Raw genomic sequence first — 15,159 nt, 5'->3', positions numbered from 1 at the left:
GTACACAGATGCTTGTAACTCCTTCCCACCTTCCCTATCCTAATGGAAACTGCAGGTAGATGAACACTAGCTGTCATCTGCCACCTCAACGACTGACCCTCGTCCACTTCTACCACCGCCGCGATTCGAGTCGGTCGACGCACCTTACGCTCCCGTCACTCAATCCGCGATAGAAGCACAATCCGCCGCGTACTACAACACACGTAGCTCTACGCCGCGCACCGGTACATCAGCACATCAACCTGGAGAAGAACGGGTGGAAACTCGAAGAGGTCAAACGCATTTGATCAGCCGGACAACCGTTCCTGCCAGGTCAGTTTCTTTCCTTTAAACTTCCCCCTTGCTCCTCCAACTACTTATATCGGAAGCACACCTTACAGATAGATGCGCATTTACTGTAAAGGGTTACATGGTCTACGCAACATACCATCCAGACAACACATCACATGCAGGGACAGCTGTCATAATCAGGACTAACCTTAAACATAATCTGCTCCCTGAGTACCGCACACCCCACATTCAAGCTACTTCAGTTGCAGTGTATGATAAGCAAGGTGCCTTGGCTATTTCATCCATATATTGTCCTCCTAAACATAAAATAACAGCTACAGACTTCAATAACTTTTTTGGCACCCTGGGAGGAAGATACATTGTTGGTGGAGACTGGAACGCCAAAAATACATTCTGGGGCTCACGTCTCACAGTCACCAGAGGAAGAGAACTCAAGAAGAGCCTTGACCAGAATGGACTCCGTGTGCTAACTACCTGCCAACCCACGTACTGGCCAACGGACCCTAATAAATTACCTGACCTCCTGGACTTCTTTACATATAAAGGCCTGCAGAGCTACTACTACAAAATTGAAAGTAACTTTGATAGTACATCTGACCATACCTCTGTAATAACTACAATGAGCATTACAGTCATAGAAAGATCGAAAAAACCATACTTATACAACAACAAGACTGACTGGCCTGGCTTCAAAAAATACTTGCAGGATCACGTTGACCTAAAACTGCCTCTGAAATCGGAAGACGACATTGACTGTGCTACAGAATATATAACAAGCCTCATTCAACAAGCAGCATGGCTGAGCACACCTGATTATGAAGGTCCAGACAGTAGAAATATGTCAAATAAAAATAATTTGCCACTGGAAGCCAGAGAAATGATTTTGGAAAAGAGACGTCTGCGAAGAAAGTGGCATAGTAGTAGACACCCAGAGGACAAAAAGGCCCTGAACAAAGCAGCTGCTGAGTTAAAGAAGTTCTTGGCTGAGGCTGAAAATGACACACTGCAAAGGCGATTGGAGTTATTAAATGCTACTTCCAACAATGAACACTCCCTGTGGAAAACTGTAAAGTCTTCACAGAAACCACAGCTGATTGAGTACCCACTGAAACGCCCAGATGGTATGTGGGCCAAAACTGATGAAGAAAGAGCGGAAGCATTTGGAGCCTTCCTTAAAAATGTATTCACTCCTAACACAGACACTGCAGACAATGCCTTTGAAGAGGAAGTTAAATCATTCTTACAAAGTGACCTACAGCTAAGCCCACCTATCAAAAGCTGCACACCTCGAGAGCTAAAGGGAATCATTAGAGAACTACAGCTGAAAAAGGCACCAGGATACGACCTCATCACTGCTGAAGTCCTACAGCAACTCCCAACAAAAGTGCTTGTCTTTCTGACTACACTTTTTAACAGTATGTTAAGGATTGGATACTTTCCTAACCAGTGGAAAGTCTCCCAAATAACGATGATCCTGAAAGCTGGAAAACCACCCCATCAAACCTCATCATATCGACCAATCAGCCTTCTGCCCTTGTTATCGAAATTATTCGAAAAAGTCATCAGTCGACGACTTAACCGATGGCTCGAAGATAACAGGATAATACCACAGCACCAGTTTGGCTTTAGAATGAAGCACTCTACAATTGAACAGGTACACAGAGTATGCGATCACATCAGGCACACCCTAGAAAGAAAAGAGTACTGTTCAGGGGTATTCCTTGACGTGCAACAAGCGTTCGATAAGGTCTGGCATGCTGGACTCCTATACAAATTAAAATTATGGCTTCCTCACAATTTGTTCCAACTGCTGAAATCCTACATAGAAGATCGCATTTTTTATGTGAAGATAAATGAGGGAACGTCATCTTTTCATGAGGTAAAGGCTGGAGTACCACAAGGGTCAGTACTGGGTCCATCACTGTACCTAATTTATACTTCTGACGTCCCAGAATCAGGAAATATTCTAACTGCCACATTTGCAGATGATACTGCCATCCTGGCATCGGACAAAGCCCCCTGTATCAGCCTCAAAAACTGTACAAAGACATCTTGACCAGGTCCATAACTGGATGAAAAGATGGAAGATCAAGGCAAGTGCAGCCAAATCCAACCACATCACCTTCACTCTAAGACGTGACAACTGTCCTCCTGTAAAACTCGGTGGTGAAGTTCTGCCGCATCAGACGGTCGTAAAATACCTCGGATTCCATTTGGACAGGAAGCAGATCTGGAAAACTCACATTCAGAAGAAGAGAGACGAGCTGAACCAAAAGTATCGGTCACTGTCATGGTTACTTGGGAGACAGTCAAAACTATCAGTGAACAATAAACTGCTAATCTACAAGGCTGTATTAAAACCTGTCTGGACCTATGGAATACAACTGTGGGGATCAGCAAAAACCTCCAACATCACAATAATGCAACGGTTCCAAAATAGTGTTCTAAAAACCATAGCCCACGCACCATGGTTCACTAAAATTGATGAGGTCCATGAATACTTACAAATGCCCACGGTTAAAGCGGAAGTGGAAAACCTGTCAAGAGCCTACAGAGATAGGATTGCTGATCACCCCAACAAGCTGGCTACTGACCTCACCAGTTGTATTCCAATAAGAAGGTTGAAAAGAAAGCATATTTGGGACGGTCTAGGACCAATTGAATAAGAAGGCAACCCAACGATGGGAGGGAGTGCCTAAAACGCCATAAAAACACACAAAACAACTGCTTATGGTCACTCAAGACCGATTGCACGTTACAGTGCCTACAAAAAAAAAAAAAAAAAATATTAGGTATTAATAAAATGATGTTAATAAAGTAAACATACACATGTTAATAGTAGGTGGGCACATTAGGAGTTTACTAAACCGACCGACGAATGCTCGTCATACATAAGTCAAGACTCCCCTTACATGCGTAAGGGGTAAGGGGAGACTTGTGTATCTAGAGGAAGCTAAAGAAGCATATCAAGATTGTGGCAAGTGAAGATCCCATAGACTCTGCCAGTCCCTCTGGGGTATATTATTTATGAAATTTGCAACACAACACAGCAGATTTTTATAAGCTTTGACTCAATCAATAGGTACCTAGTAGTTGAAATACTCACGTCATTTGCCCATTCATGCTTGTAAAGATGGCGCCGTTTCCTCGCAGGCAGCGGGGATGACTCACTGTCATTCATCAGAGATTTGCTCTTGAAGATGGATCCCTTTTTCTTAGTGATCACCAATTTCACACTGGGCTTGTCTTCCGACTGGCCTTCTGTGTCACTCACGCCCTGAGGAGCTTTGAACACATCTTCCTGAGGCTTCGGAACTTCGTCGTCAAAGTCATGTGCATAATTGTCAGGCGGTTCTGGTGAATTATGGGCGGCAACTGCTGGCTCTGGATCAGGGATCCTAGGTGCAGGTGGCTCATAGTGCTCTGGAGGAGGAGGAGTCTCCTCAACGGGTTTATCTTCTTGTGGCATTGGATCATGAGCAGGAGGCTCACTAATATTTTCTTGAGGAATATCCACAACACTGTGCGGGCTTGATTGCTTACTGTTAGGTTTATTTCTTTGCTTTTTACTAATTTTAAGTTTTATAGGTTCATTTTCAGTGGCACCTGATAAAATATCTATCAGTTCATTTTTCTCAATATGAGATTCAGGTTCTACACTTGGATTTGGTGATGTTATTGTAGATGTTCCTTCTGCAGCCTCCCTCTTGTGCCTTCCTTTCCTTCCCTCTTTTTTGGGTTCAGGAGGGAGGATCACTTTTGGTGGGAGTCGCTTTGATGTGACAGCATCTAAATAATCATCATTTTCACTATAATTAATTTTGGCTCTATTCCGTCGAGCTCTACCTGACATACTCTCTGGAGGTTTAGGCTCTGGTAGAGGTTCTGTGGAAGCTTCCAACTTTGGTGACTTTGCTGATGGCCCAGTAGAATCTAGTTCAGCCAACTGTGATTCTATTTCATCCAGGACAGGTTGCTTGTCTTGGGTCTCTGGTGCTGGAGATGCAAGTGTCTTGTACAATTCATAAGCATCAGTGCCTGGTTGAGGGGATGCAGCCTTCTTAAGTGGCTCATCATCTGAGTTTTTGTGGTGCCGCTTGTGAGATTTGTGATCCTTCTTTTCCTTCTTCTTCTCTTTTTTATTGGCCTCATTTAGACCTGAGCATTTGATTGTAATTTTCAAACCTTCATGCTTAGGTGAGCTAATTGATTCCATAGATGGGCTTTGCTTCAATTCCGGTGCATAGTCAGAATGTGTGTCCATTGAAGAATGCCTGTCTGAGCCTGGAGATGTGAACCCTTCATTAGAATCAGTGCTCACTATTCTAGAAGTGCCTTTGGATATTCTAAGTACAATTGGAGGTGGTTTACGATCATCTCCACCGTCTTTACTGGTTGGAGTTGACGGAGTTGATAGAGATGGGCTCGCTACCCCAGGTTTCACATAAGTAGGGCTGGAGACCGAAGGGCTCGGCTGAGGTGAAGGCTCTTTAGGAGGTGGTGGTATAAGAGACTCATACCGTGTGAAATCGGGAATAGGACTGTTACTACCATCCTCTGCATAGTTAATCACTTTATTCCTGTTCCGCACCAAATACCTCTTGTTTGGTGGCTTAGCCTCATCGTCTGGGAACTCCTCTTTCTTAGATGCCTTGGTGACCACTGAATTCTTCCTTGCCTTAGGTTTTTCAGAGCCTTTATATCTGGGAGCTTCTGGTGAGCAAGAGTCTCGTGTATAAGCAGATGCTGCTTTACCCTTTTTCGTTCTTTTATCTCTACTATTGGATGGATGCTCAGGTGATAGAGGTGCAGCCACCACCGGTGGTGCATATGTGATCTGAGGCACGGGTGGGAGAGCCTCGGCATTACGAGACTTGAAGAATTTCTTAGGTTTTGGAGGTGGCGCTTCAGTTTCTACTGCAGGTACTGTCAATGGACTATTTTGGTCTTGGACAGGTTTCTTAGCAGCACTAGTGTATGCTGAAAAGTTAAAATATATTGTTTATAAGTTTATGGAATTAGGGTAATACACAGATAACACTAACAGAAACAATTTAGGTAAGTATTTAAAAGTATAATTGACATAGTTTTTATAATTTATCTTCATATTATTCACATACAATCCTATTGGTAACTTAGCTTACCACTTCAATTGTAACAAGTTTAAATGTAAATATTTGAGCTAACATAAACAAACAGACGTCTCATCATAGGATCAAAGCGTATGGAAGGCACGTAGGTATGCATTCCACGAGAGTATGTGACGCCTGAAGAGTCTTACCGTACGGAGCACTTCTGATAGAAGTGAAGCTGGTGATTCCCCACTTGCCGACGGTGCCCGCGGAGCGCGCGGCCGTGGGGCAGTTACTGTTCTCCCTGAACAGCGCGCTGTCCAGCGGCACGGCCACGCTGCCGCCTCGCCCTCTGCCCCAGCGCGACATTCCGATAATTGCATCAAAATTGATCACCCCACTGCCGTCTCGTCAAATCGTACGGCCCAAGCAACGAGTTCATCACCAATTTACATCCAGTCTCAAATGCCCAATAACGTTTCCAGGGTCCTAACACTTGAAACCATTTCTTTCACTTTCTCTATTGGAACGAAAACACAACCCACACAGATAACACAACCGCCATTTTTACGTGAGCCAAGTACTTTTCCCACTAACACAAACGACTGTTCTGGCGATAGTTTTAACAGTTTTCACGTTAACACAATATGTATTTTAAATTCACATATTTTAATACATCAAAATGTGGTAAGTGAACTTGTGTTTATTCAAAAAATTCGACACAAACTACGAATACTGCGATGTTGTCATCTCACAACACAACCAGCGCCATGTTGGATTGGCAAAACAAGTAGTGTTGTCCATGTATCAGTTCTATCTTAACTATATTTAGCAATCGATTCAACTTCGATTACGGCTAAAAAGTTAAATATTTAAAGATTGTATTATCTTAATAATATCGTTTTCAAAATTCAAATATCTAAATATCATACTCTAATTAAGTACAAAAAATGTAAAGCGAAAAGCGAGTGGCTCGCTTGCTTGACTGTTCTGACTACCACTTCGGGGATTACAATCGATGATGAGCGTTTATGTGTGTATTCCCAGCTAACTTTTATCTTAAAATAGATTGATAACTCTTTATTGCACACAAACATAAATGACACCAGGAAATGCACAACATAGACGGTATTTTTTAGTACGGTACAAATGACGGCCTTATTAATGAGAGTAATTTCTTCCAGACTACCTTGGAGGAGAGAAATTATATCTACAAGAATAGATAAAAATTTAAAAAAAATATATTTAATTAGGTAATGATATCGATTCTGAAGGCAGAAATTTTAAATTTAGCGATGTCAAAACCTTAATTTCTTTGTATAAAATTCGACTCTATGATTGTTTCCGTAAATGTCATTTTATGCTAGCAAATTTTTTAGTTTGACAGCGTTAAAATTAGAATTTCTGCCTTCAGAATCAACATCAATGAGAGATTTTCCATCATACACATCAACCATAGACAAAAATGGAAAATAGATGTCGCTAGTAAAACTTCATACTCAACAGAACCGCATTTTTTAAATAGACGGCATGGATTCGAGTCCTTTCAGCCAGTACAAAAACCAAATGGATGTGACTTCAACCATATGAGTGGATAAATATCAAACTGCCATATGTCCACCTACCCGAAAAAAATACTTTTTGATTTGGTCGTGTTCTCCGTTAAAATGTCAGTTTTCCTATTCCCTTCAAAATCCAATAAGTGTTTTTAAACTAAAATGAATGAATAAAACATATGCGATGCGTTTTTAGGTAGGTTTTTATTATTTATTTAGAAAATGTTATAAACATAATAGGTACCTATTATGTTAATAAAGATTATTTTTACTTTTATTTGAACATTTAAAAAATCAGGTTTCTTAATAAACAAGAATAGCACTTAGATGAAAATAATCGATTTATAAAAAATTCATCCCATCACTAGTGTAGTTTGTACGTTCAGAAATTATAAATAGATATCTCAGAATACGGATATAATGCTACATCATGACGTTCTGAAATATCTTCACAGAGACTATTGAGTTCATTTGAGTAAACACAGAGTAGATATTCCACCGACCGACGACCTTTCACCTTTCGAAAGCGCGGCGCGGAGGGCAGCGCGGAGCGCGAGTTGTTTTCGTTATGGTGCGTACTACAGACCGGCCCAAAGAACGCGCAACGAAGGATATTATTTTCGTTCGCTAGCGTTGGCTTCCACATGCTCGTTCGAGTTCGTTAATACGTGGTTAATACGTCGAGCGAACGTTCGTTGGCACTTGATTCCGGTTCTTTTCTCTTTCATTCGCAATTTAATCATGGACGACGACAACTTTCAAAAAACTAATGCTGCTATAAATCGAAAACCATTTTGAGATTTAGCTCTCAAGGCCACAAAAAAAATGTTTTTGTATTTTTTGGATGTATCATTTTCGAGAAAATCATAAAATAGTAAAAAAGTGCTGATGACGTCATGCATCAGGTGCGATGCATTTTGATGATCAAAGCCTATAGATTTAAAAACAAAGTAACTGTCACTTTCATTTTTGATTGACGTTGACGTTTTATCGAGTCGTTGTTGTTTATTTGGGTCACATTTTCATAAATTCTGTTCTGACACTTTCTGATTATTTTTTTTATTTATCATATAAAATGGTTAGTACTTATTAAGAGATGACCTCTATTTAATATGTCTCAGAGCATGCCACGGCCTACATAGCTGAAAAAATGCTTCTGCTTATTTTTTTACATGATAAGTACCTACTTTGTATCATCAGAAAAATCAATGTCATTTGAAAATGACCCATTTGTTGGTTGGCATGTAAACAATTTTTAAATGTCACTTGTCAGTGTCATTTATATTTTTTACGAGACTAAGGCAAAAGACAAAAAAAAAAATTGAGCCTAATATGTGATGTCACTTCCGGTTTTAAAATAATTAACTTTAAAGTTAAAAATAACATGCAAAAATTCATGTATATACAAAATAAAAAAATACGGGTCCTCTAATTTTTTATAACCTTTCCGAATAGCTAATAAAACTATAGGGTAAAGAAAATGAAATGTTGTCCAACTACGCTCTCTTGCTTACAAATGTAAGAAAACTTTTCAATCGCGCCAAAAATACGAAAAAAGAGGAAGATTGGAAAGCGTTTCAATTAGCAAGAAATAAATTCAAAAAAGAGACTAGAGCAAAAACTAGGGAATCCTGGAGGAATTTTTGCGGGTCAATTCAAAGTGAAACTAAAGCTGCGAGGGTAAAAAAATGCATGTCAAATGACTCTCAAAATCAGCTAGATTCATTAAAAAAACCAGAAGGTACCTACACAAAAAACGAAACCGAAAGGAACAGCCTCCTGCTCACGCACTTCCCTGGCTGTGAAATGCTAGCAGAAGAGTCGTGTGATCAAGATCAGCTGTCACCAATAATTAATTCTTCTAGTTACGCTGAATCTATTGCGGCCGCCGTAATAAATGAAGAAAAAGTAAGATGGGCTATCACCTCTTTCCTTCCCTTCAAATCGCCGGGAGCAGACGGTATAGTGCCGGCTCTCCTACAGTGGGAGGTAGATATTATCTCACCACGGATAGTAGGTATCTTCAGAGCCTGTATAGCCCTCGGGTATATACCTAAGGGATGGAGGGAGGTGAAAGTAGTATTTTTGCCTAAAGCGGGTAAAGATGACTACACCTCTCCGAAAGCCTATAGACCCATTAGTCTGTCATCATTTCTTCTTAAAACTTTAGAACGACTGTGTGACAGATAGGTATATACGTGACGGTGCACTTTCCGTGAAACCTGTCCATCCTAACCAACATGCATACCAACCGGGTAAGTCAACAGAGTCGGCCTTACACGCAGTGGTAAGCAAAATTGAAAATTCAATATTGTTACAACAATCCTGCCTTGCAGTTTTTATCGATATTGAAGGAGCTTTTGATAAAACTATGTTCAATAGCATAAGTAATAACCTTAAAAATCATGATGTAGACCCGGTCATCAGTGCCTGGATAACAAATATGCTTAAATCAAGAACAGTATCTTTTACTTCAACAAATACAATAAGATGCAAAGTAGCAAAGGGATGTCCGCAGGGTGGAGTGTTATCTCCATTGCTGTGGGTTTTAGTTGTGAATGATCTACTTTGCGATCTAAATAATAAAGGTTTTACAACAATAGCCTACGCCGATGACGTTACGATTCTCATTGGCGGTCTGTTTGTAAATACCTTATGTGAAAGGATGCAACTTGCACTGAACATCATAGAGGAATGGTGTCACAAACATGAATTGTCAGTGAACCCTTCCAAAACGGAAATGGTTCTATTTACCAAAAAGACTAAGATAGGTAATTTAAAGCTACCTAAACTTTTTAATACAACCTTAAAGTTAACAAATGAGGTAAAGTATCTCGGCATATGGCTAGACCACCGCCTAAGCTGGTCTAAACATGTGGAGAAAACCCTAAGTAAAGCAACAATATCCCTATACCAAACTAGGAAACTTGTTGGATCCAAATGGGGACTCAAGCCAAAGCTGTGTAAATGGTTGTACACAGCGGTGGTCAGACCTATAATAACATATGGAGCAGTGGTTTGGTGGCAAAGATCGAACCTCATTACTGTGAAAAACAAACTACAAAGGCTTGCATGCGTTTCAATCACCGGATGTATGAAGTCAACCCCAACAGCCGCCCTAGAAATAATTCTAGGACTTCCACCACTCGATATTATCATCAAGCAGGAAGCTAAAGCGGCGGCGATAAGGCTAAGTAACATGGGACTATGGTCAATGAATACTACTGCACAGGGACACAGTCGCATACTTGACATTGCCAAGTTGTCGGCTCCCGGGTCCACTGTATTTTCAACAGAAGCTACACTATCCAGCGAGATCAGTGTGGCACATCAGACGAAAACAATTACGACATCAATATCTACATTGACGGAGCCAAGAACAAGAAGGGCAGCGGTGGAGGTGTCTTCTGCCCGGAACTTAATTTACAATACTCTGTCAGCTTCGGGAACAAAGCTACTGTTTTTCAGGCAGAAGCTGCCAGCCTACTTGACGGAGCTACACAAATAAAAGACACAAAAAATAGCAATATCTGCTTCTACACAGACAGTATGGCTATTTTAGGTGCCTTAGGCAGAACTGTAACAAAATCTAAATTAATTTTAGAATGTCACAGAACACTGGAAAACCTAAGCATTTCAAATAATGTAACAGTACAGTGGATTAAAAGTCATAACGACAACATAGGAAATGGCGAGGCTGACCGACTAGCAAGAATGGGATCAAATACCCTACCAATAGGGCCAGAACCATTTATTAGTTTGTCATCAAAGGCAATAAGGCAATGTCTCACCGATAAAACACTATCCCCTTACGCCATCGACGTATTCAGCATGACCTAATTTTCTTATATAACCTTGTTAATAAAAGAATAAATTCAAGTAATATCTCCAGTAAAATCAAAATGTCAGTTCCATTTAATTACCCGCGTAAACCTATTACAAACTTATTCCACTCAAACCATTCCAGAACTAACCTCGGCTTAAACGCTCCACTCAATAGAATGTGCAATGAATTCAATAGTATAAATGGCAAAATGGACAATCTGGATATTTTTTGGGATGGTCTTGCAGTTTTTAGAACTAAAGTACTTAGTGCCATCTCTAACCTCTAATGTGAATGTTAGTGTCAAGATATTTTAAAGATATTGTTTGTTTTTTTTATAATTAAAAAATAAGTTTTATTTCTGTTTTCATATCTGTATATTATTTTTTTAAGTTTGAAGCATGTGTAAACTTAGATGTAGTGTTATTTTTAGTTACCATTTCCTTTCTGAATTTTTAAACTCTGTTAATTTGTGATTGTTTTTATATTTTGTAGAATTACATGTCGGGTGACTACGGGGTTGTGGTGGTAAATGACGAATGCAGGATTCTTGAGGCCAAACTATTTACTGAACCAAATTACATTTTCTTAAGTGTGTTCTAAGTGACGGGCGCGAGACGACTAGCGTCTGCGCATTGTTCGCTACTGGAAGTTACTAGAAAGCTTACATTGCAAAACGTGACTATAACATGTGTCGCTACATCACTTCCCCCGTTTTTCAAAATTTTTGTCAAAATTTTTCAAGTACAATACGTAATACCTATGTTACAAAAGCCTCTCTTACGGAGCTTTAAACTTGAAACATACAATATCAAACAAAACAGAAATCACAAAATTACATTTCAATACTGATAGAAAATTAACAAATCAAACTTATAAATCACACAATAAACCACTTGGTAAAACTACGTAGCACTTTGTTCACTCGCGACGCGCTTATCACATTCCGCTGACCGTGCAAGATGAACGCTGCTACCTCGGTTCTGCGAATCCGACCTCGTGTGTGATTGAACCATGTGGGAATTTCCGATCTAAAAATAGCTTCTTTCGTTGCATCTCTCATCCATCCTGGCGGGAACTTCCATGAGGACCCTCGAGTGAGCCTCCACGTGGGTGACCAGTCCACTATGCTCCAGCTCGGCAGCCTCGCAGCGAGGAAACCGCCTAAAACTCGCTAACTTCAGAAGCGCCGATTACCGCCCGTTGACCTTCCGTCGTGAACGCGCAATCGTACCTTCTATGTGTTCCGCTCGTCCAGGTCCTGACTTGAGATGCTTCGATACGCTAATTACTTCTGCGTTGCGCAACCAAAATTTGTGAAGGGGTGATGCACTTCTAGTAGATGATGTTCCTGATGTTGTCGTTGTTACCCCATGGCCTTGCTGGGGGAAGCCGTCTCGTCCACGCCGTTCCATGCTGCGCCGCGTCATCGCCGTCCTGACTCCATAATTTCTTCCGAAGGTTGCGTGTCCAGTTTGTCGGAGGTCACCAATGTAGAATTACATGTCGGGTGACTACGGGGTTGTGGTGGTAAATGACGAATGCAGGATTCTTGAGGCCAAACTATTTACTGAACCAAATTACATTTTCTTAAGTGTGTTCTAAGTGACGGGCGCGAGACGACTAGCGTCTGCGCATTGTTCGCTACTGGAAGTTACTAGAAAGCTTACATTGCAAAACGTGACTATAACATGTGTCGCTACAATTTTGTTATGTGCCTAATAAGTGCTGAGCATATCTGTAATTGGTACATGTTACAGAAAAGTACCCATCTAACCTATTTTGTAAGTGTATTGTAACATGTACTGTTGATGTGCCATATTAAATAAATAAATAAATAAATAAACTATCTGAACACAATCAGGAGTGGAAAAATCGTGTAGATTGCAGACAAACTAAAGCGTTTATTGTATCACACAACCATAAACTTACACGCTACTTACTCAACCTGTCCCGTAGTAATATATCATTAATGGTAGGATTAATAACAGGACATTGTTGCGTGAATAAACACTTATATACCATAGGTAACTCAACTAGTCCCTTATGTAGGACATGTAAGGAAGTAGATGAGACGGTTGAACATATTCTGTTAGCTTTTCCACCTACTACAGAAACAAGATTATCTATTCTTGGACCAACAGAGCGCCTACCTCAGCTATTACAACACCCAGGCCTGCTACTCCAGTTTACTCGGGAGCTAGGCTGGCTGAGCTGAAATCAAGGGGATATGTACAAAGGTTCCACTCGAGAGAGCCACGTACAGGAACTTCACCCCCTATGAGAATAGAATAGAATAGAATAGAGCTCTCTTGCTTCAACTAAGCGTTCGTTTGTTGGCCTTCGGCGACCGTCCAAACAGAGTTAGTTCAAATAGCTCGATTTCTTTGATGTTGCCGCCATGCTACGGATCGCCGTCACAGGCACACGCCAACGAGCGATCGTTGGCATTCGCTAAGCCAGCCGTCCATTGCAGCAACGAAGGCCAACGAAACCCGCTCGGCGTTCGTTGGCGTTCGTTTGGACGGTATGTACGCAGCTTTACGCAGGAAGCCGTTAAGGCGTCGACACACAAGCGGACGCGGCTTACGGACGCGTCCGTGGGCCGCGTCCGTTAGTGTGTTGGCGGCTTTACGGGGCCTGTGATCATAGAGAAAAAATAAACAAAATCACCCCCGCCGAGCCCCCGCCATACCTTCTCTAGAGGTGGTCCCAAAACCTGCAAATTTGATATGCGTGTTCACTATGTGCATGGCTGTGTGTTAATTTATTTGTTTCTTGTAGGTATTTAATAAAAATCATTTAAATTTATGCATTGAGTTGATGAATTTATTTAATGCACTGTTCAGTTAAAAAACCTAGAGCTAAAGTGATATGTTACACATTAACTAGGTACCAGTTTCTATAACTCTATCTATCCATAAATGGTAGTTACTTTCATACGATTTTGACTTACTGCCAGTTTCTATAACTCTATCTATCTATAACTGGTAGTTACTTTTGATTATGTCAAAATCGTATGAAAGTAACTACCAGTTATGGATAGATAGAGTTATAGAAACTGGCAGTTAATCAAAAGTACTTAACAATCTGTCAAAATCGTATGAAAGCAACTACCAGTTATGGATAGATAGAGTTATAGAAACTGGCAGCATAGATTATATTTTTTTTACTAGCGACTGGCAGTAAGATACCAGAGAATCGAAACTATTACTTGAAGTAATCAAATAAATAAAAATAAAAAATGATAATTATATTTTTAATCCATTTTAAATTGATGGTCAGTTAATGGCATCGAGTGTGGACAGTTACTAGATTTTAGTGGTCAGTTATTAGAAAAATCACTAGTTTTTGTTTGCAAAAATATATTTAAAAAATAGTAACTTCTACATGTTTGCTATTTACTCAGGAATGTAGCTCTGTTATTCTAGTTTTTAAATAAAAAATTGGATTTATTAAGCGATAAGAAATGACAGACCAATTACCGGAACAACTGCCTTAAGTAACCAGTTACTGGGTGTTTTACCCTAATAGTTGTACCAATATCTCGGAAACTACGGTTGATTCACCGAAAACATGCTTCCCCAATAGCACTTTCATTTAATAGTACTGTTTGACGACGATTACTTATTACGTGAACCACCACTGGTCAAAAAGTCTCAGCTTCAGATGTTACAACCCACAGCACTTGCTTAGGTATTAAGGTATTATGTTATAATATATTATGGTATATGGCCCTGTGTAAGAAAAAAAATCAAGCCGCCTAACTTAGGCGGCTTTAGGTGGGCCTAAGGGTGAAGCCGCATTGGTGCATTGCGCTGCGTTGGATATTGTCTATAAAGAAATGGCTAGGCAGGCACTAAGGAGGCAGTTTTAAAACAGTGTGCAAATACTTTTCTTGTTCTATCCAGTTATAAGTACCTAGCTAGATGTGACGGTTTATCAATAGTCACCCACTATAATTTATGCGTAGTTTATGGACGAAATTTATTTTATTTAAATGACTAAACATTGATATCGATTCTGAAGGCACAAATTAAAATTTTAGTGCTGTCAAAACCTAATTTCTTTGTTTAAAATTCGAATTAGAAAAATACTAGTTATATTGAGGGTGTCTTTGGGATGTATGTGCGCAATGAAACTAGTTATCGGTTAAACAGCTGGTTTATTACTGAGGTATCGTTGACCTTACTCATACATACGTAAGTGGGAGTAGACATATACAACACTCCTCACACATTAATTTTTAAACCTAAAACAATAGAAAATACAGATTAATAAACAGTTACCTTAAAAATACTTCTTATAATCAATTATCTTTCGAGGTCTTAGTGATCGAGCGACTGAGGGCTCCACGTGAACTTCTTCGGTTTGAATCTCTGAACTTCCTTGTACCGGTTCCCGTCCGACTTCAGTC

The 15,159-nt window shown here is 40.1% G+C and overlaps 1 protein-coding gene across 2 annotated transcripts in view; it reads right to left on the bottom strand.

Moving 5' to 3' along the window:
- LOC105398749 (protein wings apart-like) overlaps positions 1-6,139 on the bottom strand; it is a 34,771-nt gene extending 28,632 nt beyond the window's left edge. For both annotated transcript variants that reach the window (XM_048621884.1, XM_048621885.1), the window contains exons 1-2: positions 5,573-6,139; positions 3,398-5,271 (exon numbers count right to left, since the gene is read on the bottom strand). In XM_048621884.1, the coding sequence (XP_048477841.1) occupies positions 3,398-5,271; positions 5,573-5,732 (2,034 nt within the window). In that variant the 5' untranslated portion in view covers positions 5,733-6,139. The remainder of the gene's footprint in view (positions 1-3,397; positions 5,272-5,572) is intronic.
- Between the last annotated feature and the right edge of the window lie 9,020 nt (positions 6,140-15,159).

This window comes from Plutella xylostella, chromosome 6, assembly GCF_932276165.1.
Source record: "Plutella xylostella chromosome 6, ilPluXylo3.1, whole genome shotgun sequence".
NCBI classification, from domain to species: domain Eukaryota; kingdom Metazoa; phylum Arthropoda; class Insecta; order Lepidoptera; family Plutellidae; genus Plutella; species Plutella xylostella.
The sequence above is the reverse complement of the archived record's forward strand: the minus strand, read 5'-3'. Positions and strand labels throughout refer to the sequence as shown.